This window comes from Anas platyrhynchos, chromosome 2 (assembly GCF_047663525.1).
Source record: "Anas platyrhynchos isolate ZD024472 breed Pekin duck chromosome 2, IASCAAS_PekinDuck_T2T, whole genome shotgun sequence".
NCBI classification, from domain to species: Eukaryota; Metazoa; Chordata; class Aves; order Anseriformes; family Anatidae; genus Anas; species Anas platyrhynchos.
In genome coordinates, this window is record NC_092588.1 from 112,817,208 (window position 1) to 112,843,777 (window position 26,570).

General features: G+C 40.3%; 1 protein-coding gene and 1 long non-coding RNA gene across 2 annotated transcripts in view; both read right to left on the reverse strand.

The window, feature by feature from the left end:
* COL15A1 (collagen type XV alpha 1 chain) overlaps nucleotides 1–12,835 on the reverse strand; it is a 110,446-nt gene extending 97,611 nt beyond the window's left edge. The window contains exons 1-2 of the mRNA XM_072033357.1: nucleotides 12,647–12,835; nucleotides 12,416–12,498 (exon numbers count right to left, since the gene is read on the reverse strand). Of these exons, the coding sequence (XP_071889458.1) occupies nucleotides 12,416–12,498; nucleotides 12,647–12,657 (94 nt within the window). The 5' untranslated portion in view covers nucleotides 12,658–12,835. The remainder of the gene's footprint in view (nucleotides 1–12,415; nucleotides 12,499–12,646) is intronic.
* On the reverse strand, nucleotides 10,639–12,237 carry LOC140001562 (uncharacterized). The gene is made up of 2 exons (XR_011806897.1): nucleotides 12,102–12,237; nucleotides 10,639–10,856 (listed from the first exon to the last, which is right to left on the reverse strand). It is a non-coding gene; the product is annotated as an uncharacterized lncRNA (long non-coding RNA).
* Nucleotides 12,836–26,570: the final 13,735 nt, after the last annotated feature.

The following is a 26,570-nucleotide window of genomic DNA, read 5'->3' on the forward strand; positions in this document are numbered from 1 at the left end:
TCCCTCACACCTCATTCTATGATGCAGGCATTGGGCTGACAAGGAGTATTGCTGTGCCTCATCAATGGATACTTTGATGTTAGGAATTCCAAATATGAAAGAACTTCTAGAAAGGCTTTCAATTTTGCATATTTTTCCCTCATTTTCTTCACCAGTAGATACTTTGCACCATATACATTGCTGCATAATAATTTAACAAGCTACTAGACATTAGTTTTGGTTGTTCATAACAGCCCTTTGACTCTTGAAGACAGGCTTTCCAATGAAATTTTCTGTGGGAGAGAAAGAAATACAGGGACAAATGAGTTTAAATTAATGTTGCCAAGAAACAATGTCCACTGCAATGCATAGTTAACTATGACGGTGTTTGTCAAATTGTGACAAAAAACATATTATGATGCAATATATACCTATAATTGTGGGAAAAAAGGACTTGCATACTATCCTCTATTTAGCTTCTTGAGACCATCAAGAAAGAGACAATAATATGTCTAGAAAAGTTATGTAGCTCCTTTCCACCCTGACAAACAGATCTTCTCTTTCTACATGCCTGTTTTTCCCATAAGCTTGGCTCATGGTTCAACAACTCAAAATTTTTGTGGGGTCACTATTAATTATGGGGTCACATTCTACCTAAGTCATCCAACCTGGCCTTATACACCACATCTCCAGGGAGGGGACATCCCACAACAGGGCAACCTATTCCAATGCCTCACCACGCCTTGACTGAAGAAGGTGGTAAGCAATTTATCCCTCCTAACACCTAATCTAATCCTTTCTTATTGATCCTTGCATTGATCCTTGTCCTGTCATTGTCTGCCCGAGAAAAAAGTAGTTCTCCACCTCTTTTTTTAAGCCCCCTTTAAATACTGAAAAGCTTCAATGCGGTCTCCCCAGAGCCTTCTCTTCTTCAGGTTGAACATCTCCAGCCTCAGCCTTTCTTTCAACCTTTCTTTTTAAGAGGGGTGTTCCAGCACTCTGATCAACTTTGCGTCCCCTTGTGGCCTTTTGTGGCTCTTCTTTTACTCTTTGAGTTTAGTCAGAGGAAATAGCACCTTAGATGTATCAGTGGTTGGATACCACATTGGCTTATGTTCTGAAAACATTTTTTACTAAAACACAGTTAGCTATTCAAAATATCTGTTAAACATAGATAGTGCTTGTAGGAAACTTTGAAGCATATCTTGAAACAATATCCTTTTCTCACAAGAGACATTAACTTACTCATCAGCAGGCAGTAAAAATTGAAATTATTTCTAGGTGGGTTCTTTACTCATGAGCTAGGTAATGTATATCTCTTGTTAAAAAGAGAATTGGATATAAAATGCTATGAGAAATGACCATATAATATGCCCTTCTAGTCACTGACCACCAAAAAAGTACATAGAAATTCAGAAGCTATATTTAGCTTTCCAAAGAAGTAGAGTCAGGCATCTTGACTATGTATGGAACATAATGATTTCAGAGTTCAGAGAAAGATATGTCATGAATAGGACTGGAAGCTAATATTAACTGAGCAGTTTTAAGTTACTGTATTAGGAACTAAACACAACAAAAAGTGGATTCAGTGGCAGTAGGGGAGACAGAACAGGAGTCATAAGATCCTGGAGATTCCCAGGCATAGAATGAATTGGCTGGAATCCCTTCTTATTGATATTCTACCTTATATACTGAAGATTAAGCCAAAGACAATAACTAATGGTACAGCTTCAAATCTCATCACTGAATCACCATTTCACAGAATCGTAGGATCACAGAATCACAGAAATAAAGGGGTTGGAAGGGTCCTCAGGAGATCATTGGGTCCAACCCCCCTGCCAAAGCAGGTTCCCTACAGCAGGTTGCCCAGGTAGTCGTCCAGATGGGCCTTGAATATCTCCAGAGAAGGAGACTTCAGAACCTCCCTGGGCAGCCTGTTCCAGTGCTCCATCACCCTCACCAAGAAGAAGCTATTTTGCATATTGGTACGGAACTTCCTGTGCTCTATCCTGTGGCCATTGCCCCTTTTGCAGCCCTGTCCCCACAAACCACTGAAAAGAGGTTGGCCAAATCCCTCTGTCTCCCACACTTAAGATATTTGTAAACATTAATAAGATCCCCTCTCAGTCTTCTTTTCTCCAGGCTGAACAGACCCAGGCCTCTCAGCCGTTCCTCATAGGGAAGATGCTCCAGGGAAGATGCTCCAGGGAAGATGCTCCAGGAAGATGCAAAGATGCTATCATCTTTGTTGCCCTCCTCTGGACTCTTTCCAGGAGCTCCCTGTCTTTTTTGTACTGGGGAGCCCAGAACTGGACACAGTACTCCAGGTAAGGCCTGACCAGGGCAGAGTAGAGGGGGAGGATCACCTCCCTTGACCTGCTGGCCACACTCCTTTTAATGCACGCCAGGATCCCCTTGACCTTCTTGGCCACCAGGGCACACTGCTGGCTCATGGTCAATCTGTCATCCACCAGGACCGCCAGGTCCTTCTCCACAGAGCTCTTCTCCAACGGGTAATCCCTTAGCCTGTACTGATACATGTGGTTGTTCCTTCATAGGTGCAGGACTCTATGCTTGCTCTTGCTAAACTTTATTTGGTTACTTCCTGCCCCCATTTCCAGCTTGAGACTTCTGGCCATTGACTGTTTGGAACTGAACATGCTTGAGTGTCTCCAGAAAATACAGATTCTTCTCAGAACCCCTAAAAAACTTGATTCAGACCTTTGTTCTTCTCTATTTGGACCGTAAGATAGGTATTTGTTTAAAACTCTAGTTCTTTGCATATTCAGCCCTGCCTGTTGCTTTTTCCTAGGCTTTCTTCCAGATGCTAACATGAATAATACACCTGTTGTTTCACATTCCTCATCCACAAATTAAAACACACTCATTAAAACACATACATTAAAATTAGAGTACCTATTTTACTCGTTCTTTGGAAGAATCCTACCTGCACTCTCGTTTACTTTCTGCAGTGTCTGTGACTTTCTGCATTTGAGAAAAAGACCAACTAGAGATTACATTTTTCAAGTATCTCTAGACAAAATGAATGCTTTTTTTTTTTTTTTTTTTTTTTTTTCAAGTAGTTAACTTCATATAGAAAATCACTTCATATTGCACTGACAGGAGCACTGCATCCACTTGCCTGAAGCCCAGTCACTTCGTGGCCCTCATGGAAAAAGAAACAAGATTTTTCTGTTCAAAGAATACTTCTCCATTAAACAGTCAAAGTTGAGACCATCATGCATATGACCAGCTGTGGCGGGTTGATCTTGGCTGGGTGATAGGTGTTCACCAACCTGCTCTCTCAACCCTCTCATCAGGACAACATGGGGGAGAATACATGTATATGCTGAAAAACTTGTGGTTTGAGGTAAATACAGGAAGATCACTCACAAATTATCATTACAGGCAAAACAGATTAATCTTAATTAAGACATTCTCTTTCATGGATGCAGCTCTTCATGAACTACAACAATGTGGGCCCTTCCTCTGGGCTGCAGTTCTTCAAAAACTGCTCTGGCATAGGTCTTTTCCATGGGATGCAGTTCTTCAGAAACAGACTGCTCCAGTGTGGGTCCCCCATGGGCCACAGATTCTGCCTGTCAGTTTCACAGACAACCTGCTCCAGCATGGGCTCCTCTCCACAGGCTTCAGCTTTCTTCAGGACATATCCACCTGTTGTGGCATGGTGTCCTCCATGGGTTGCAGTGTGAATATCTGCTCTGATGTGGTACACCATGGGCTGCAGGGAGACAACCATCATTGCCACAGTCCTCTGTATGGGTTGCAGAGGAACCTCTCCTCTGGGGCCTGGAGCACCTCCTCTTTCCTTACTGACCTTGATGTTTACAGAGTTGTTTCTCTCACAATTTTATTCTCTCTCACAGCTGCTGCATGGCATTTTCCAGTCTTTATTAAATACGTTATCTTTGAGGTGCAACAAGTGTTGCCCATTGTCTCAGCTTTGGCCCGTGGTGGGCCCCTTTTGGAGCCAGCAGAAACTGGCTCTATCCAATGAGACCATGGTGTCTTTTCACAGGGGCCACCCCTGCAGCATTTTCTCCCTGCTCCCCACTCCTAACCCACTACCAAAATCTTGCCATGAAATCCCAATATACCATCAGGCCACAGAGATCTCACATGAACTTGTATGTCCTGTAATACTCTCTGCATCATTCTGTAAGTGTTTCCAGAACAGACAGAAAAAATTAATAGGAAGCAAAAATACTTCAGGGCGAACACTACAGCTTTCACCTACTCAAATATAAAGTTCTGTGTATGTGTTGTTTTTTGATGAACAGAACTGCTCACATGCATTATTTTTCTCAACTTTTTCCTATAATAAAACATGAGTTATGACTTATGGAAATGGAATAAATATATGGCTATTTTCCTCAAGAATTAAAATCTACTTAAACCTCCATAGATCTCTGGAGTATGTTTTTTTAAACTTTTATATATTTATTTATTTTTAGCTAAGCATCTCTTTATGCACCTGTGGTACATACTAGGTCCATAGTAGCTCAGAAGATACTGATATAAGCAGAGCAAAACAGTATCTATATCCCATATAGAGCAGCTTTACGTGTGATGGAACATGCTCTGTATGACTGTAGTACAAATATGGGACAGCAAAATGCAAAACGCACTGCCTGCTGTATTAGTCATATGCCTAATCTGACCAATGAGACATACAAAGCACTAAAAAGAATAAGCTTATTTGTGTGGATAGAATCCACCACAGACAAAATCAATGACTAACTTTTGTTTCTAAACTGGTGGCAACTGTGTGTGTTGGCCAAATGAGACTAGATTGTTTGGTGAGCTAGAAATAGACACCCTCTCTTAAATAGATAACATTAATGACGTCTAAAACAAACCAGTCAGATTTTACCAAATAGTACAATTCAGTGTCTTTCTAGCAAAGGCACGCTGCTTGAACAGGCAATGCCACTGCATAATTTTGGTCAAATGTGAAAAACCACTTCAAAAACAAAAGCAAACAAAAAAATCAATCCACATCTCACAGAAAAGGAAAGAGGAAGAAACCACAGCCAAAGGGACAGGCAAACTTCAAAGCAAGCACTTGACTTGGAAAATACATGTTGCAATAAGAAGTAAGTTTTCTGGAACCCTTTGAATATCCCAGGCATGAATAGTGCAATAAGTAACTTATTATACAGAGGAAATAAAGGAATTGTCTCAAGGGGAGAAAAAAGAACTCATATTACCCTTTGAATTTATCTTAATTAAGTGAATCTTGGGAGCACATATATGGATACTAGTTAAAGGGAATACAGCTTTTAACTGTTGGCAAGTTAAGTCCTCGTGTCTATGCATCTTTTCAAGCTCGTGCTTGTGGTGCAATTGTCCAAAGTAACTAGGATCATTATAACACCAAAACACACTCCATCCCAAAAGCTACCTGCCTCCAAGGTGCGACCACCCCTCACTGAGCATGCGCTCTGAATTTCTCGGAGCCTATTACTTTAAACAGAGATGGGAAAACTTTTCACCAATCATAACTAAGATTTGCTTGACTAGAGTCACTCAAGCTCCACCTAAAAGATACAAAATAATATAAATTGGCCTAAGAGAGAGGGGATGTTAGGGAAGATACCATTGTTAGGACCATCCCCAGGGAATACACTATCCCGAGGACATCATGACTCCTGGGATCAGTTGACAGGCTGAGCCTCTCTTTCCCGCTATTGGGACGCCTTTGAGTGAGTTTTGAACGCTTGGTTATACGGTGTGTCTCTACGGAAACTTAGAAATCTCTATAGAGTGTTTGTGCCTTTTAACGCATTAATTTCCAGGATGTGCACCTGTGTCACCTGTGATTTCATGCATGCTAGCTTGCTTTTGCAGACAGTAACTATTGCCGGCAATCCAAAGAACCTGTGTGCCTGTTGCTGTAATAAATTGCACTTGATTGCATTGTTCCTAGCTGTGATAGTTCTCATTAAACACGACTAGAGTAAGTGTGGTTATACGTTACTGGTGAATCTGTGACCATGGTAATTCAGTGCTCTGAATCCAACCAGACCCCAACGGTTAATCCGTTATTGGTGAATCTGTGATTGTGATAGTTCAGTACCCTGAATCCGACCAGACCCATAACAGTTAATTGGCTACACCTTTTAACACGACAGTGCCAACTAACATTCTACGAGAGCAAAGATCCAAACACAAGCTTATCAGGCAGTCTGAATTCAGACACAATATACCTAACCCAAATCTCATGTACATCCAGGATCAAGACTTTTTTCTCCCCCTCATCCTTGATCCCACACATGACTGGGAAAGCTCACAAACTAGAGGTCCTCCTGTAAATTCTGCCAAGGACATTAAAATACTAGATATGAAATGTCTTATGATGCCTGAATACCAAAGTTAGAATGACAACATGAAAAGCAGAAGAGGGTCCCCAAAATTTTAACCTAAGGGCCTGTTATGCTTTTACCCAAACCAGCACTAACTCTACAGCTTTACATTCAGGCAGGAAACATGGTTACATGGCCTTTCTCCTGGCATTCCCAAATTGCTGATCCTTACTACCTCTTCATTTTTTAGAGTTTGATAATGGAATCCATTTATACTGCCATGATGCTTACTATGATAACTACTCTGGCCTCCTCATTAACCCTTCATGAAGCTCATGATGGTTAGACTTATCCATGTTTTCTCCTTTACTTCATGAAGATGATAGGATAATAGGCAAGACAGCATTCTAGGACACATAGAAGATAGAGGAAAAATGTAAGCCTGTGCAAACCTCTCTCTGGCTTTCCACCTCTTACCATCCAACTCAAATTTGTAAATTTTCTACATTCTTCCCTTCCCTTCCCTTCCCTTCCCTTCCCTTCCCTTCCCTTCCCTTCCCTTCCCTTCCCTTCCCTTCCCTTCCCTTCCCTTCCCTTCCCTTCCCTTCCCTTCCCTTCCCTTCCCTTCCCTTCCCTTCCCTTCCCTTCCCTTCCCTTCCCTTCCCTTCCCTTCCCTTCCCTTCCCTTCCCTTCCCTTTCTTTTTTTCCCTTACCAGGATGTTATAAGTTTACCTGTCAGGAAACAGCATTCCCCATTGGACTACAGCAACAGATATCTGGTAAACTAGCAACTTTTTTTGTCCTTTTCCTGACACTTTTCTGAGGATCCATCAAACAAAGAGGGATAAGATCTGGAGGAGTAGCATCAGGAATACATGCTATCTGCATACTGAAGTTTGCTTTTCATGCCCATACAGATGGAAGAACAAGTCTTGGATTTCACTGGTAGAACTTGCATCTATCATGACAGAGAGATCTAAGGTCTCCCCAACCACCTCAGAGATATTGAACAGGACCAAGCATTCAGAAGAGAGCTGTATCACAGGGATAAACTGAAATGAATTTTAGCCTACCTTAGTGGTTACCAGGAGGGGCAATGGGGCAGAAGACCACTATGGACACCGACAACTACCCTAGACTCATTTCTCAAACACCCCCTGATATGAAATGTGCATCTCCAGGAAAGGGCTGCATAGGACTCCCAGGCTTGCCCAAAGAGACAAGGACTAAGCTTTAAAAATCCCAATGCTAGAGCATCTGTGTGCACCCACCACCTGAGAACCTGAAGAGGACAAGTCAATGCAGGATCCACGGGTGATGATCTCTCTCTCTCTCTCTCTCTCTCTCTCCCCATCTCTATTTCTTTTTGTTTATTTGGAACATATGTGCTTTTTCCAAGCCTCTAATAACTCCTCTGCAAATTATCAGTAAAAATTTAACCTTGTTGAAACCCTGGAAAACTTGTATTGTCTTGCCCTCCAACCCAAAGATTTGAAACAAACCTATCTCCTCCGAAGTCGAGCAGGAAGAGACAAATACACAACACAAGACCATCAGGATTGGGCATTGTCCTTAGTGTATAAGAAACAAATTGCAGTTAAAAGATCTTTAATTGAAGTGATGCTTGTTAGCAAGTACTAGAAGCAGTACTTTCTCAGCAGAAGAAGTCTTTCAAACACCATTTATTGGCAAATGAAATGTTAGGTTCCATTTAGATCATGGAAACAACTGCTTACTGCAGGCTTCCTGTGTTACCAGGATGCCTCCAGAGAGTAAATGAAGATAGCCATTACAACGCTATATCCCCACCAGCTAGTTTTCCCTTCAGAGGCCTCAAGAAAGACCAAAATATCTTCTGCTGCCTGGTAGAATAGCTTCGCAAACATAGAGTTTATTGTCCTGGAGAATTAACATGTAGAAGGTATTGTACTGAGAACTAATCCATTTAGAAAAGTGACAAAACGGAACAAATTTACTAAATCAAATTTGCTCTACTGGTCATAGAGATGACCCAGATGAGCAAACTGATTTTCTACAGTATATTAGCTATGTTCTGCATGGAAAGGTTTTTTAATGACTATGAAATCAACTTCAGCTCTGCATTAAGAACATGCACAACAGATATTAACAGCCTGTAGATGTCTCTGAAAAATATTCAGTGTCTTCTTCAGTTTAAATTCAAGTGCAATGATGCCCAAATGCTTAGTCAGGAACAAGAGTGTAGTGTCAACTAAATTATCTTTACAAAACACTGTGCTCCATACAGAACAGAATTACAGTAACCGTGCTCCTTCTTAGAAAAGAATACACTGTCACTGCATAAGTCAGTGTGATTTTACACATGTAATGCAATGCAAAGCACATATAGTAATTACTTGATAGAAACCAAGCTTTTAAATATATACACATACTTTAACTATATACATACTAATTTACACTCATTGTGTCAGTTCATCCTGGAAACAAATTCAAGCCAGCTGCTTGTATGAATCATCCCAGTTGATTAACAGCCAATGGAAGTCAATAATTCAGTGTTCCTCCATTAAACTCAGCAGTTCAAAAGTGCAAAGTTTATGTCAACAGCTTAATGACAGCCATTCCATGTACAGAAAGCCAAGGAAAGAGACAAATATTTACTTTATGTAAACTATTGTTGAGCATATTATTTAAGGCAACGAAGTTCAGCTTGGCTAAAAATAAAACCAAAAGTTGTCAGTTAGAAATTTGTAAAGCTTCTTTTAGAGACAATAAATATAATACAAACTGTAGAAATGCATACATTTAAGCAATTTGTCTTATTTATTTTACAAAAAAAGGCTTGCACTGATTTGAATGAAAAGAACTGAGCAGCACTGATATCTTCACAGACAGCCTGGAAGAGTAAATATGAATACTGCAAGAGCCTAGAGCACGTCCTGGGGAGGACCCTATAATTCAAACTTCAGCAGGGTTAGAAGTCAGATTTTATAACTTTAGTTCTGTTCACAATCTAACATGTGAAGCACCACTACAGTCTGGGGGCTGACCTGCTGGAGAGCAGCTCTGCAGAGAGAGACCTGGGCATCCTGGTGGGCAGCAGGCTAACCACGAGTCTGCAATGTGCCTTTGTGGCCAAGGCCAATGGTATCCTGGGCTGCATTCAGGAGTGTGTTGCCAGCAGGTCAAGGGAGGTGATCCTTCCCCTCTACTCAGCCCTGGTGAGGCCACACCTGGAGTATTGTGTCCAGTTCTGGTCTCCCCAGTACAAGAGGGACATAGAACTGCTGGAGCAAGTTCAGATGAGGGCTATGAAGATGATGAGAGGACAGGAGCACCTGACAAGGTTCTCTCAGCCTGACAAGGACAGACTGAGAGAACTGGGCCTGTTTAGCTTGGAGAAGAGAAGACTGAGGGGAGACCTCATCAATGTGTATAGATACCTGAGGGGAGTGTGCTGAGAGGATGGAGCCAGTCTCTTTTCAGTTGTGCCCAGCAACAGGACAAGAGGCAATGGGCACAAACTGAACCACAGGAAGTTCCACCTGAATATGAGAGGGCATTTCTTTACTGTGAGGGTGACAGAGCACTGTAACAGTTTTCCCAGACAGGCTGTGGAGTCTCCTTCTCTGGAGATATTCAAAATCCATCTGGATATCATCCTGCACAATGTGCTCTACATGATCCTACTTGGCATGGAGGTTGGACTAGATGATCTTCAGAGGTCCCTTCCAACCCTAGCCGTTCTGTGATTCTATGTTCAGAACTGTATTCTGAGCACCTTCTATTCACTAGCTTAATTCATGTCTGAAGATCCAAAGCAATGTACAGAAAGCAGACATGGGTAATCAAGGTAAATCAAGATACATTGACAGGTATAATTAAAGGCTAAGTACTTGCACCACACAGTGATACCAGATAGATTAAGACAGACTACTTTTTTATGAACAGATAGATACATGCTTAATTGTCATTTTGAACAAAGGAGAAATGACGAGACTATTCATTGAGTCACCAACATATCTTTAAGCCTCATACACAAACAAAAGACGAATGGGGTACTACACTGGCACAGTTTTCATGAACACATGAGAAAAACTGCAAAACCTCTCTGTAGCTCAAATGACACTATACCTGGGTGAAAAAGAAGAAAAAGAGAGAGATATACAATGCTAGCTGCAAGTAAAGGGACTAAAATCTTCCAACAAAGTTAGTCAAAATTCAGAATGCTAACTCATGGGAACTAATGAGATTTCAGAACTCCTCTTTGTTTTCACTCAGCAAGATCCAAGTATTTTTTGAGAATTTCCATGAAATAATTACCAAGTTGCATTAATTTGCAGAACATACAACAGAATTTTAAAATTATGCATATTTATTTTATTTTTTTTTCATTCTGTCACAACACATAGCATTATCTACAAATTTCATGGAAGATATCTATCTTAATTTTAATAAGTTAAACAGCTGTCCTTTCAGCCATTGATTCATTAGAGAGAGAGATAGAAGAGGTCAGCCAACAAAAATGCAGCACAGCAATATTCAGTGGGCTGGAGAATCCTGGAAAGCAGCAACCTTAAAGGAGACAGTGACAAAAATTAATATTGGATAAAGCACAAGTTTAACAGCAAAAAGCTGGAAGACCAGAAGGTTGTTTTCTCTCCTTGTACCTCCAAACATTTAAATCTTTACTGAATTTATTTCTGTGCACTCTATCACTAAATGGAACTATGGGAAAATAAATAGATGTTATTTCTGCAGTGGTTAGAGTATAAGTTGTGAAGTATATACCTCTTGACTATTTGGTAGTGACAAGGAGTATTTATATCTTTCATATAGTTACAGCACCAGAAAGAAAGGTTTTATTTATATTTCTAGCACTCAACACCCGATTTCAGGAGATGAAAGCATTTAAACCAAGCATCAGGAAAAAAATAAGCATCAGTTCTCTCGAGTCCAGACTTCACGCATTGTACTATCATTCATCAGCTCAAGGAAAACATATCATGTGATGCAACATATTTATCTCCATAGTTTATGCAATATATTGTATTTCTGGCACTATTCAGTCATACATTAAGATTTTCCTCTTTCTAATAGCTTGTTACAGCTTCTTACCTTATCTGTAATACAAGAGTACATATTTCCCATATGCACTTGCAGCATTTATTTACTGAGATAACTAGCTGGAGCTTTGGCTCTTAAACATACCATCAATTCTGTGGCAATGTCAGATAAAACAAAAAACAAACAAACAAACAAACAACAACAACAACAAACACACAATCTGAGTGCTATTGAATTCTTCATGAACAATATCTATTTCCCTTCAACTAGTTCTAATGCTACAACCATATAGTTGTCTAGTGGTTATTTACATAACAAATTCACAGCCTATTTCTCTCTGAATGTAAGCAATAAAGTGTTTTTGATATGAGAATCACCTATAGTGGAAAAGTAATATATGAAGATTTTTCACCTTTGCAAAATTGCACACAGACTTTTAAACCAGTGATCTCTCTCTTAAACTGAAATTTAAGGCTATGTCTTCTAGAGTTGCTCTGTTACAAGAAAAAAATATGTGATCTGCAATTACAGAAAGACTGAAAGGCAACAATGGCTAGGCTGATAAAACCAAATATTTAACTCAAGAGATCTGAAAATCACAATTTGTGTAGACACTTATCAGGAGAAATCTCTGTGCACCTTAACAAGCATTACATTTGTGTCTTTGCACTCACACTGTGCCTGGCACATTCCCATTATCTCCAGAATGACATATACCTCGATCCTAGTTACTTTCTGCTATCTTTTCCTCACCTGATACATCCAAGAATATCCACTATTATCCACTTTGAAGTGCTTTCTGATGGTTATTACACTCTGAAGCAATATTGAGAGAGCTGTCATGAAAGGCTACCTTACAGCTGCAGACCCATGTATTTATTTTCTCTTTTCCAGAATGAATGGCAATTTAAGCTCTTAACTTGCAGCAGCTTCCCTATATGACATGAAGAACAAAAAGCAGCAGAGAAAATGAAAAGCTGAAATGTAGAGTCTTTCTATATTGAGAAAGCTTATCTTAAAATTAACCCTTACTCTCAATTCATAGATGTGATTTGGAGAAGTCTTACCTTCTATGATCTCAGCTGCTGAACCAGAATGGATTGACAAGCCTAAGAGAAGAAGAAGTAAGTTCCAGGTCCACCAGGCATGCCTGGAGCAGGTGTGCCAAAAAAAAAAAAAAAAAAAAAGAAAGAAAACATGTCAGGGGGAACAATAAGAAAAAAGAGTAAAATACAGAAGCACAAGGGTAATAATGGGTAATAATGATAATAATGATATTTAGAAGTGAGAGTTCTTACCATGACAGCATTTTTTGAAAGTCAGTTGGACGATGTAAAGTGGGGAAGAAGTTCAGTGAACATGAGTTTTATGCTTCTGAAAATAAGAAGTTAATGAAAACTGGAGCCTGCTGTTTCTCCTCCAACGTTCAGACACAAGTGGAACAAAGGCAGCTCTCAGGCTCTCTGTGTGACTCACTGCAATTCAGTGCTCCAGCTCTGAAATCTGACTCCACATAGATTTTCCTGTCAGTCCACAGCCTAAAAGTTCCTACTTTATTTATTGGTGGACAGCCCTTGATGCTGTACATCATCCCAATGGTGTAATTCTCTGGTCCTGCCTTAAACTACTGTTTACCCTGGCAGATAGCAGCATAGCTTTTTCTCTGATTTTAGAAAATGCATAGATAAAGGAAGTAACACCACTCCTTCTCCCACAGGTATGACACTGTTCATGCAGATGGTCTACATGAAATGCTGCTGAAAGTGCCGTTAATTTTGTCTGCATACTTTAATGTGGATGTGTGACCAATGCTGCATATTTTTAACACTGCTGGATAAAAGACAGCAAAGCAAAGCATGTTCTTGACCTCTGCATTCCATTAGTCTTAAATTTCTGAATATAAGTAGTTTATTAACCCACTCCTGTAGGACTTCGAGATTTCTCGACTTTCTAATGTTCATTTGTATTCTTAAGAATCACAGAATATTAACAGGTCTTCTATGTCTGCTAGCTATACCTTGCTCCCAACATGCACAGCAATGTTTGTATGTATCCATACCATTTTAATTTTGCTACTTGTCTCTTATTTTAAACACATCAGGAGCCATTTGAATGAGGACATAAGTGCTTTCCTTCTGTATTCTTTCCAGCTCTCTTCATCTAAGCTGGAGTTTTCCTGCTGATTAAAAATCTCTATTTTCCAGGCAGAAGTTTTGTTTACCTTCCTCAGTTCTGTCAACTGATTGCATTCCTTAACATTTGAAATGGATGCCTACAATTCTTCTGTTACAGTTCTTACTTGTTCATTAAGTTAGTCTGTCTGGGTGTTCTTATATTTCTGACCATCTCTGTGTTAAGCATATTATTTTTCCTCCTGACTCTGCAATACAAATTTATTAGCTGCACACTTTTAGCCTCTATATCACAACACTTAAGAATCAAAAGAATACTCTTGTGCAAGATTAGTACTAGAAAAGCAGTATGCTTCAAAGCCAGAGTGAGTTAAGAACCAAGCTAGAAGAGAACAAAATATTTCTGTTTGGGCCAGAACACAGGTAAGTGTTTGGTATTAATATGCTGCTGCAACGAGGTCCACCGGTCAGTTATGACTTTCATAAAGAAGTCCCTAGTGTTGTTTTTTTTTTGTTTGTTTGTTTACTTTGAACTTGGGTCCTGCTGATGTTCTTTGATGCCTTCAGTCTCTGTATTGAGTAAGGATTGCCTCTTCACCATCAGTTCTGTTTTTTCCATGCTTGTTGTGATTTCAGAAACTTCCTTCATATGCCTCTTTCACTTGTCTCTTTCTGTACTGAGGAGTATGAACTTACTTGGTCATTTCTTGTTCTACAATCATTCCATATCTCCAGTCATCTTTTTAATCTTAGAGGTTCTTTGGTTCTAGTACATCACTTTTGATCTTTGGTGAAGATGGAGCATAAATGCACAATACAAATAATCTCAAGATTTCTCTAGTGACATAACAATGTTTTTTTATATTTTTCCTGATAACTGCCATACTTCCTTGACTGCAGTTGAGACAGTGTTTTCATGGAACTCTCACAAGCCTAACAATTTACTCCTGAAAGGTAATTTTTGTGTGATTAAGATTTGTCTTCTCTCTTTCAATAAATTGATAACAAATAGTAGAAATGAATTTAATCTACCATTTTATATTCCCATGACTTACACTTAGAAGATCCTTTTGTAATTCTTTGCAATCTGCCCTTGTTCTTATTAAAACAACAAAACCAAAACTCATCATCAGCAAACCTAACTGCACAGCAAACAGTTACGTAACTGCTTGCCATTACTAGATTAAACAGGCAATGCATATATCTGTGGAATTGCATCGGTGATCATTCTGTAGTACAAGGGCTAGAGAACTTGTACAAGGACTGACTATATATTCCTCACCCTTTTGTCTCTCCTTTAACTGTTCATACATAAATCTCACTTCTTGTGCCCTGGCTTCCTGAAAAGATGCTGTCAATCCCCCTGACTACTTCCTTTAAATGATGTCACGCTAAATAGTAGCATGTAGCTGAGGTCTGCTGCTTTGAGGCCGGTGCAGCTGCAGCCGCTGTGCCCGACCACGAGTTACAGGGGGGATTTTGCACCCTTGTTTCGCCAGGGGAGGCCTGGGACAGGACACGGGAGCTCTGCACCAAGTATTGGCAGTCTGCAAGGTCACCCACATACCGTGGTGTCCACTAGGCAGAGAGCTCACTACAAAAAGGTTGTGGTGACCCAGACAGAGGACCTGCCCAGAGATGTGGCTGTTCAGGCCTCTGGCTGCAGGGAGCACCTGAGCCTGCCACTGCTGGGGGAGGGCAGCGGGGAGACTGCCTGTTCTCAGGTGGAATGTATGCTCACCACAGTGCCTGAGCTCAAGGAGGTGGAGAGACTAAGGAGCATCAGGGCTTGTGAGCAGGAGATTGCCTGCATAGACTAACTCCCTGGCATGCCAGGGCACCAAGGGGATGCCTCCCTGATGGTGGTGGAGCCCCTGCCCTTTCGCTGTCAGGCAGAGGGAGGGGACCAAAAAGACGAAAAGGGTTGGAAGCAAGTCCTACTTCAGCATCACAGGCAATCTTCTCCGTACCTACCTCCCTTCCCCAGGTGCCCCTCCATAACAGGTGTGAGGCCCTAGATCTTAAAGGAGAGGCAGGCGAGGATGTGGTGGAAGGTCCGCCTATGAGGTCACGTAGGAAGAGGCAGTCAACACCACGCCTCAAGACTGCCTCCAAAAAGAAAGAAAGAAGGATAATTGTAGTAGGAGATTCCCTTCAGAGAGGAACAGAGGGCCCGATATACAGAGTTGACCCTCATCATAGGGAAGTCTGCAGTCTACCTGGAGCCTCAAATCAAGGATATCACCAGGACACTCCCTTACCTGGTGCACTCGACAGACTACCCACTACTGATCTTCCAGGTAGGTGGGGAGCAAGCTGCATTCCATAGTTTGAGGGGAATGAAGAAAGACTTCAAGGCCTTGGGGATGTTGGTGAAAGAGTATGGGCGCAAGTTATTTTCCCTCCTTCCTTTCTGGGGTGATGATGTGGGATGGAGTAGAAGGATCTAGTCCATAAATGCTCGGCTACATGACTGATGCTACAGGCAGGGCTTTGCGTTCTTTGATAATGGCTGGTTTTGTAAGACACCAGGCCTAACAGTAATACATGGGAAAGGTTTATCTCACAGGAGCGAAGGGGTTCTGGGACAGGAATTAGCAGGGTTCATTTGGACAGCTTTAATCTAGATCTGACGGTAGATGGGGTTGTTTTCTTCTCTGAAAGAGTAGTTAGGCATTGGAACGGGTTGCTCAGGGGGGTGGTGGGGTCACCATCCCTGGAGGTGTTTAAGGAAATGTTGAATGTAATGCTTAGGGACATGGTTTAGTGGGTGATATTGGCAGTAGAGTGATGGTTGGACCAGATAATCTTGGAGGTCTTTTCCAACCTTTATAAGTCTATGATGATACTATGATTTATAAGCATAACAATTTGCTTCAATAGTTCACTCTTCTGCATTTTTCCTGTTTTAAACAAGACACCTTTGGGGAAAAAAAATAAAAAAGACTTTATGAATGCTGTTTTTAATATGGACATATGAAGTAATAAGAGATGACATTTATGTAATTTAAGTCTGTATTATACCCTGAAACGGGTTCAAACTAATGTTACAGAGCCAAAGAACTGTGGCATTTTCTAGTCCTTTAGCATTTCATTTCACATAATATGAATATTTTTGCTTCCTCTACCCCTCTCTCACAGTTTTATAAAAAGCGTTGAAAAAAAAAAAAAAAAGTAAAATCTTTCACACGGTGGGCGTTAGCTGGTAAAGAAATCAAAAACGATTCAGGGACCTGAAGCTTGCAGTAGAAACCCTAGGAAGAAAGGGATCTCCCATTAATACTTACATTAGAAAGTGATTTTCAGAAAGGATAAGACCAGGTCTGCTGGGCACATGGATGGGTTTGAGGGGAATCAGACTACTGTTGAGGATGGAGGACTATCACAAAGAAAAGGGTGAGAAAAGGAGAATAAGCCTGGGACAAGAAATTAGGAAAAAATGAGGGCAAAGCTAAGAGGAGCACTGAATGCTAGTTAGAAAATAAAAGGACAGGGAAGTCTGGAAATGTGATCTGTCATTAGGTGACCAGGGAAGCAAGAATAAATATTTAGACATCTATATTTCCCCTTTACAGACTCTGTCTCAGTCTTTCACTAGGCAGCGTGACTAGGAGGAAAACACCATGCTCAGAATGAGAAAGTTGTAAATAAAAATAGGCCAGGTAAGGGCAACTGGACAAGAGACACAGACAGAAAAAATATTTAAAAGGGATATGTTAAAAAAAAAATAATTACTCATGGTAGTAGAAGAGTATGCATCTATTAAAACATTCCTTTACTTCCTTCTGCCAAAGTTTCAAGTAGAATCCAAAATGCCTGCAACCTGTCACACTTCTGCTATAAGCAAGCACCCATGAAACCTACTAGCAAAGTGTGTCTCATTGATTGTGCAATACTCTAATAATTGCAGCAGTAGCATACACTACAAATCAAGATATTTCAACACTTCTGATGGCACACTCAAGTGTCAGTATGCCCCCATTAAATTTAAATTTTGTGTTCTAAAGCACAAAAACACTAGAGCTGTTAACTAATTCTGTGACAACTTATAAAATGGCCACAAAAACTACCATTTCCAGAAATGGTTGAACTCTTTCTGATGAAGTTCATGTTACTGGCATGAGACACAAACTCAAAATACAAAATGGTCAGTGTTCAGAAACTGAACAAGCAATTTAAATTATTCAACACTCGGGGGGGGGGGGGGGGGAAGATAATTGTAAAACTGAGCATAAGTAGATATTCTGCCTCACAAGTTTAACCTCACTTGCATGTTAACACTGATCTAATTTGTTATATTAAATTAATTTATCATTACCAGAAGGGTACATAATTTTAAAGCATACTCAGGAAGTAAGTCTTAGCTATATTAAGGACGTGTGGCACTGAAAGACTCTATTCAGACTAAATGTCATACATTCCTTTTCTGTGAATAAACCCAGAAAGAATTATATGCAGCACTTTCACTGTCTGTCTCCATGTTCAGCTGAGCTGAAGAAATATTTTCTCCTATACACACACACAGAGGATATAGAAAGTAAAACACTTCACGAGAACGCCTCTCCCCATTCTGTTCAAGCTAACTTGACCCAAATATTTTCCTTTTAAAAATATTTATAGAACCCAAACCAATGAATAACTTCTTCAACTACTTTTTACACTGCCTTGAGATAAACTCATAAAAAACATGTTCTACAATGGGAAAAATCTCTTGTCCCACTAGTTTATATGAAGCAGGGTTGTTCAGAAAAGTAAAACACTGCTTTATAAGCCAACCACTAGGTGATGTAAATGCCACCATTATTGCCTCAAATGTCTACTTCATAAATCATCCTTACAACATGGACAGGACCGATAATGCACCTTCACTGGCAAAAGGAATACAAATATTTAGCTTAGATATAGGTCAAAAACCTGGCCTTATTGAAAAAGGTTGTCTACAAAAGCTGCCTACAGTGCAAGGATTTTGCTCAATATACATTTCCTTAAATATATATTTAGATCCCTATAATGATCAGGATGAGACATAGTATTTGTACCATCTGTTTTTTAGATGAAGATATGGTAGCAAAGAACACAGCAACTTTTTTTTTTTTTTTTTCTAGATATAGTTGTGATACTCAGAATCTTCTCTAAGGGCAAAGAGACAGAACAATAAAATAAATAAATAAATAAAATATTTATTTTGTAAATAAAACCAAGAATTTTGTGAGAGGTGGAATCTGCCTCATGAACAGGGGCAAAGGCAACATTGCCAGCAGGGTGGCTGATTTGGACAGAAAGGCTTTAAACTAAGAATGACATAGGATGGATAGAGTTACAAAGAGTTGGAGATCTGTGTGCAATTGCAGAATTATGATCTTGTTGGGATCACAGAGATGTGGTGCGATGGTTTCCAGGTCATTCCTGTAGCCAGCAGGTTGAGGGAGGTGATCCTTCCTCTCTATTCAACACTGGGAAGGCTGTATCTGGAGTACTGCATCCAGATCTGGGCAAGAGAGATATGGACATTCTGGAAAGAGTCCACCAAAGGGCCAGAAAGATGATGAGGGGATGGGAGCATCTCTCCTATGAGGAGAGGTTGAGAGAGCTGGGACTGTTCAGCTTGGAGAAGAGAAGGCTAAGGAAGGGTGCAAAGAAAATTGACGGGCTAGTGGGTTTAACCTGAAACACAGGAGGTGCCATCAAGAAGCACATCTTTAGTCAATGGGTGTCAGAGTAGTAGTACAGGTAGCCCAGAAAAGTTGTGGAGTCTCCCTCCTTGACACTCAAAAGCTGTCTGAACATGGTCATGGACAAGTGGCTTTAGGTGTCACTGCCTGAGCAGGGAGGTTGGACCAGATGGTCTTCAGACATCCCCTCCCACCACAACCATTCTGTAGTTCAGTAATTGTTAGTATAAAGGAACATTTAGCAGTCTAATTCAAGGATTGTTAATATTACACAACTAGTTAACACAGATCATAATAATGACAGCAGCAACAATAATAATAATAAAGCAGCTAGCATATTTATATACAGGAAAAGTTGAAGTAATATCAATAATACAATCAAAAATTTAACACCCACACTTATGAACTTACACTCCTTTTCTACTGTTATGCTTCCCAAAATAACAGGTTCATGTCATCTAGCATTAAGGCTAATTGGACTTTTAAAGAATTAAAAGTATTGAAAAATTTGAAGTATTTGAAATAAAAAATTTGAAAGTATACTTTCAAAGAAGTCAGCACTTTAATAAAACATGACAGTTTTTCGTCTTAATTTGCACTTTTCAGTTTGATTTTTTTTCTTATTTTAATTCTGCCAACACCTTCTTTTAAGCAACATGCATGTTTACCAAAGCATGATGGTCATACGTTTGCTACCAGTGTAGTTCCAGTCATTTATTCCCTATATATCTTTTTTTTTTTTTTTTTTCCTAATGAATCCATAGATCTTCCCAGAATGGGTTTATTCACATTTTAAGTCTGACTTTTTCTTCTGTGTTTTTATTTTAGGAAGAGTTGTTCAGCACACAAACATACCCCAAAATGCTTTACAAAAATAAATAAATAAATAATCGAAACTAAAAAGAAACTCACTATATTCCTCCCTTCCCTTCACAACCCAAGCAAGTGCATGCCTTCTGACACACTAGCAAGGATGGTTCAACACTGCTAGAAGAATTTGCACAGATCAAGAAAGTGATCTCTTATTAAATGAACTAGTATTTCTAGAAAAAGTAAGTAGACAGGCCCCAGAGTCAGCACCAGTAACCACACCAATGCTCCTTAAGCCATCTTCAGTAGTGGCTTCATAGTCCAGAGTTCTCAGTCCACACTGGATGACCTCTGGTCACCTATCCTATATACCCCAATAGCATTAGGGCTAGTTCCCTCTAGCATTTGTTCAAGCCCATCTCATATGTACAAGATCTAAACATGTAACTCCCTTACATTGTTCTGTTCAAAAGGCCAGTTTGCTGCATTCTCTTTTGATGTTGATACAAAAGCAATGCATTGATATCCACAAATCTGGGAAGGACAGCAGAAAGAGAGCAGGAAGCAGAGAAGCCTAACTAGGTCCATGTACAGTACTTTCTACAATGCTGTGTGTATTACTACTAAAGGTTTAAATGTTTAGCAAAACAGACTGTAAATTGTCATCAGCAAACATAAAATTAAAAGTTCATCTTTTAATTTTCATAAAAATTCATCTCTAGCTCTTGAAACAACAGCATTTCATTGTACACATCATATTTTTCCTAAATTCCTACGTATTTACATTTGATATCCTCTAACTGAACAGCTCACATTCTGCAATTGCTGCTTCTCGCCACAACTTCTGCCTGTTCTGTTGTGCTGCAGCAGCTGTTCTGAGTACCACATGTACACTGATGGACTCACATACATTTAGAACACACACAGACTTCAGTTCTTCATGTCAGTAAGAGCACTAGCCTAGGGGGAGGGAGAATCTCACTCCTACCCAAGTCATGAGAACCACTGTAGGTACAGGACATTTCTATCTTTGACAGATCTACTGTGTCCGTTTTGGTTGATGCTAGCCAAAAGTATGTAAATGGTCTTGCCTGTCCATCAGATTCCCACTACAAATAACCTTGTTATTTGTTGTTAGCCAGTTGTTATTTGGCAGTTGTTACTAAATCAGCTTAAATTCTTTTTTTTTTTGTTTTGTTTTTTTAACCTTTGCTGCTGACATGCAATGAGCTTCAACTTGCTCTCTGGTTAGAAACAAACAAACAACACAAAACAAACAAACAACAACAACAAAAAACACACCACTAACCCATCAACTGTTAAAGTTTAGCTTAGAATTTCATGCTGCATCTTTGATTTAATACTGACTACATCTAGTAAAGTGTGACCAATATGCAGTCAACAGAAAGCCCATACAAATGTATGAAAATCTTCCACAGATGAAGACTGCAAGCTGATCACAAAGCTTCTGCTGTTACTCAGTAATTCTCTTTTCCTTATAAGTTCTACAAACAGCAAGTAAAAAGGCACCAAATAAATCAATTCCAGGCTATAGAAGCTGTTCTGGCAGAGCACAGGGATCGTTTCAGTTACGGTTTGTGTTTACAGAGGTGACTTCTCAAAAAAAAGAAAAAAAAAAAAAAAAAAAGAAAAAAAAAGCTTTGCAGCTTTGCATCCCTTTTTGCTGTTGTAATTAGCCTTGATATTAGAATATATAAAATGGCATTTTACAAGACCTTGTTTGTCCATCTGGACAGTCATGGTATTAATAAAGAAACTGGTGTTTCTTTGGCTCCAAAACGTATAAACAAAGGAGAAATGGAAAAAGCAAGTAAGATTAACAGAGGGTTCTTTTAGCACAGACTTGTTTTAGCTTTTCTGAAGCATTATAATCCAACACAGATGTTCAGTTGCCTCATTCTTGGCAGCTGTGTTATACGAGCTTCCTTTCCTCAGTAACATTTTCTCAGGGATTTTTTATTCCTTTGTTAATCTGGCCTCAATTTTCTCATTCCTTTCACGTGACAGCAAAAACCAAGAACGGTGTGGAATAAAGCTAAATACCTGAAAGAATTACAAGATAACTGTAACACTATGTAAAAGTAAATAAAATATTTATGTGATTAAAGCAAAGACAATGATCCATGCTTTTATTTTGTCATTTCTGATAGTGGTAATGGCTCATATTCATCCAGTGAAAACGAAATGGATAGTTAACATGAAAATAACTGGAGCAGTAGTAGTAAATTTAGTACTATGGTCAATGTTTACATTTACTAATAAATTTATACAAATGTGTGTTGTACCGGTCCCTGTTCGGGCGCCAATTTGTTGCCAACGGAAGGAAGACACAGACGCTCAATATGAGGGAACAGTGAACTTCCACTTTAATGGATAGCTCAGTCGCCTTTTATCCAGTTTGAACATAATCAACTCATACATATTGCAGAAACTAAGCTCAGGATTGGTTAACACTTCCCGGGCTTTTCAGTCTGGTCCTCCTTCTTTTGGCTACCTGTCCCGCCTTAGGGACTTTTCCCGATCGCCCAAGGGCATTGTGTCCTTGAGCCTGATTGGCTCTCAGCCAGCTGCATAGGTGCCCAGGCTCATGTGAGTTGAGTAAGGTGCTTCACTAGCCCATTGTCTCCCAACTGCTCAACATCCACATGTCCTGCCTCACTTAACCATTCCTCCACAAATGTGCTTTATCAGAATTTTAAAAAAAACAGACTTGCACAATAAGCTCTCAGATAAATGATTTTCACTCACAACATGAGTACATGGCAAAAAAGGACAATTACGGTCTTCTCAGCTCTAAATTCCCTTCATGGCATTGAAGCCTGAACTACAGCTAAGAAGGAAGCTCTGACACCATTAATATAGGGGAGACATTCTGTCAAGTTCTTTAACTTCTGTGTTGTTCTTTTCTTAATTGAAACAATTCCTTCAGTTTGATGAAAAAAAAAAAAAAGTAGCAAATTGTCAGTGCCTTGAGAACACCAATAGACATTAATTGCCCTAAGCAGCCTCATCAGGGACCTCCACACATGCTTTCTGCTAGCTGTGACAGGAAGTCTAAGGAAGATCAGGCCTGGTGTTTCACAGTCTCTGAAATACATGGTAGGTGTACATGTATGGGGTCTCGTCTCTGGTACTACCACCTGAATGGGCTTTGGGCCTACACAGCAGGTATCTTGTCTCCTGGATGGACCCTATGGCCATCTATAACTGTATCTCTGTGCCTGTTTTCTTCTGTTTCTGACTGCACCCTCTGAATCACAAAATCACAGAATGGTTTGGATTGGAAGGGAACTTAAAGATCATCTAGTCCTAACCCCCTGACATGGACAGGAACACCTCCCACCTGACCAGGTTGCTCAAAGCCCCATCCAAACTGGCCTAGCACACTTTCAGGGATGGAGCATCCATATAAGGATACTATGAGGTCTCCTCATAGCTTTCTCTTCAGGCTGAACAACCCCAACCTTCTCAGGCTTTCTTTATAGGAGAGCATTGGAATGGGTTGCCCAGAGAAGTTGTATATTCCTCATCCCTGGAAGTGTTTAAGGCCAGGTTGGATAGGTCTTTGAGCAACCTGGTCTAGCAGAAGAACACACCACTGGCAGAGGTGTTGGAATTAGATGACCTTTAAGGTCCCTTCCAATCCAAACCATTCTATGCTTCTATGATTCTATGATTCTGTGATTCTATGAAACACAGCAAACTGTGGCTCTGGCTCTCTCTTCATGAGCAGCAGTGAATGCCAGCTCTGGATGAATGGCAGCTGTAGACAAACAGCAGCAAATGGTGGTTCTGGACAAGCAGTGGCTCTGGACTTTTGACAACCCATGGCACTTGAATGGCAGTGAACAGCTGCTCTGGATGAATGGTGTCGAAGGGCAGCTCTGGAAGAATGGCCATGAAGGGTGTCTGTATCTTCCCTAACATCGTGTGGGTGTATTCACTAGCAAACTTTAAGCTGGTCTAGCCAACAAGTAGCTGAGGCCTTGGTTCCTGGCTGGGGCATCAGGCAGGCAGGAGGTCTGTGTTGGTACACCCAGGGGTATTTGTGAATGTGGTGTGACTAAGGGAGAAGTGTGTGACTGTTCTGTGTTTGCAGCGAACTTAAAGCCAGACTAGTCAGCAAGTAGGCTGCCTGTGAGAGAGGTAAGAGAGCCTGGGATCCAGGCGGGGTGCTGGGTGGACAGAGGGACAGTGCCAGTACTTGCGGGATCAGTGAAAACGTGCTTGCTTTGTAAACCTAGAGAGTGCTGTATGTATGCTTGCAGTAGTGAGCTTCAATCTCTACCAGCCAGAGAGGAGAAATGGGTCTCAGCTGTCTGTGTTTTACATAAGTCCTGTGTGTAAATGTTGTTGAAGGTAGTCCATGACCAAAGCTGCCAGCGTTCTGCTTGTCTGTGTCTCTGATACATGTTCAGCTTTGCTGTTTGAAGCCAGCAGGACCAGGGAGGTGATTGTCCCCCTGTACTCTGCTCTGGCGAGCAGTGCACCTCTAGCACTGTGTTCAGTTTTGGGCCGCTCACTACAAGAAAGACATCGAGGCCATGGAGCGTGTCCAGAGGACTACAAAGCTGGTGAAGGGCCTGGAACACAAGCCCTGTGAGAAGCAGCTGAGGGAACTGGGGTTGTTTAGTCTGGAGAAGAGGAGGCTCAGGGGAGACTTCATTGCTCTCTACAACTACCTGAAAAGAAGGTGTGGGTCAGCCTCTTCTCACAGATAACCAGTCACAGGACTAGAGGGAATGGCCTCAGGTTGCACCAGGGGAGGTTCAGGTTGGAAATTAGGAGACATTTCTTCTCAGAAAGAGTAGTCAGGTATTAGAATGGGTTGCCCAGGGAGGTGGTGGAGTCACCATCCCTGGGGGTGTTCAAGAAAAGGTTGGACCTGGCGCTTAGGGATGTGGTTTAGTGGGTGACATTGGTAGTAGGGGGATGGTTGGACCAGATGATCTTGGAGGTCTTTTCCAATGTTACTGATTCTATGATTCTGTGAACCTGGGTAAGGGAAGTGGCAGCTGCATTCCTTACTCTGGGCAGTGAGCCTGGGATTCTGCACACTGGTCTGGGCCCCAGTGACTGGGCAGATGCAGTTCTGGGCTGTAGTGGCTGGAGGAGGTGTCTGCCTCTTCACCTCCTTTAACACAGTACATGGAACAGACCAGCTCAGTACAATGGTGCAGACTGAAGACAACCAATATGGTTGGGGCACTGGAGCAGATCTTTGGAGAAAGGTTGAAGGAGTTAGACTTACTCAGCTCAGTGGAGGCTTATGGGGAATGTAAAAGCTAATATAGATAGCTACTAAAAATCCAGTCCCTAAAAGGAGATTATCCAGAACCTAGCCAAACTCCTTACAGCTGCAGACTGAAAGAAATAATTACATGAAAAGAAAAAAAAAAAAAAAGTAAAAAAAGTGATGGCCGGAATTAAGCATTGGAAAAACTTACTCAAAGTTATCAGCATATCTGTCCCTGGAGGTTTTCAAGATCCATCTGGACTGGAGCCTACACAATCTGGTGTACAATTCAATGTCCAGCTGCTTCAAGAAGCTGATTGCACTAGATGACCTCCAAAGGTCAATAATTTTGACTTAATAATTTTCTTAGTAAAACTATTATTTTAAGGTAGTATTTCAGTATGGTGGCTCATGTAGGTGTTCTGTACCTGAAGAGCTTATTGGTAATTGTGATTTTTTTTGTTTGATGGTTGAATGTTAGCAGTTGAATTAAGCATTTAATATGCATTTTATTACTTATTAACTTTATTTTTCCAATTCTTTCCTGCTTTTATATATATGTGTGTGTGAGTGTGTTCATATAGAATCTTTTTGGCAGACCTCAGCTTTTGGTCTTGTTCAATGTGGATTGTGAACAGTTGGTGAGGCATTCTACATTGGTTTCTTTCACCTCGCAGCTGAAGGCTGGTAAAGAGCTTACTTTATGAGGATTCTTTTCTTGGATACAGAAATTCAGAAAGCTGAAGAGATATGTAAAGACAGCTTATGAACTCCTTTAAATTCCATTAGCTTTTTAATATTGAATCTGATGTTTTGAATTAGAGTGTTGTAAAGTACTGAATGAAACATCGTTTTCGACTATTAGTATAATTTATGATTACAAATTTATATTGTATATATAATAGCTTGGTGTGATATGGCAAAATATTTTATTAAAGTTCCCAATGGAATGAGAAAATGGTTGTACTTCTTAGATTTTTCAGTGTTGAAGGCCCTGGGCTCACAATCAAACTACAGTCTTGAAAAAGCTGAGTGATAGATTTTTAACAAATTGCCTTGTAAAGAAACAGATTTATTCGCTTAACAAATTCAGATATTTGGCATAATTTCATCCTCTGGATGAATACTTGATATTTTTCTTTGTTGTCCTAGAAATACTTAGTAGAGCTAGGGCTAGGTTTTCTTTGTCAGAACTTTCTTGGTTGCTTAACTGTAAAATGAAATTCTTTACTTCGTGAAGTTCTTTACTTCATTCTTTTTCTCTTTCCTATTTACTTCAGATGTCCAAAGATTGTAAGATGAGGTGTAGAAAACAGTAAGTTGACAAGTAATTTATGATGACTCTACTTAC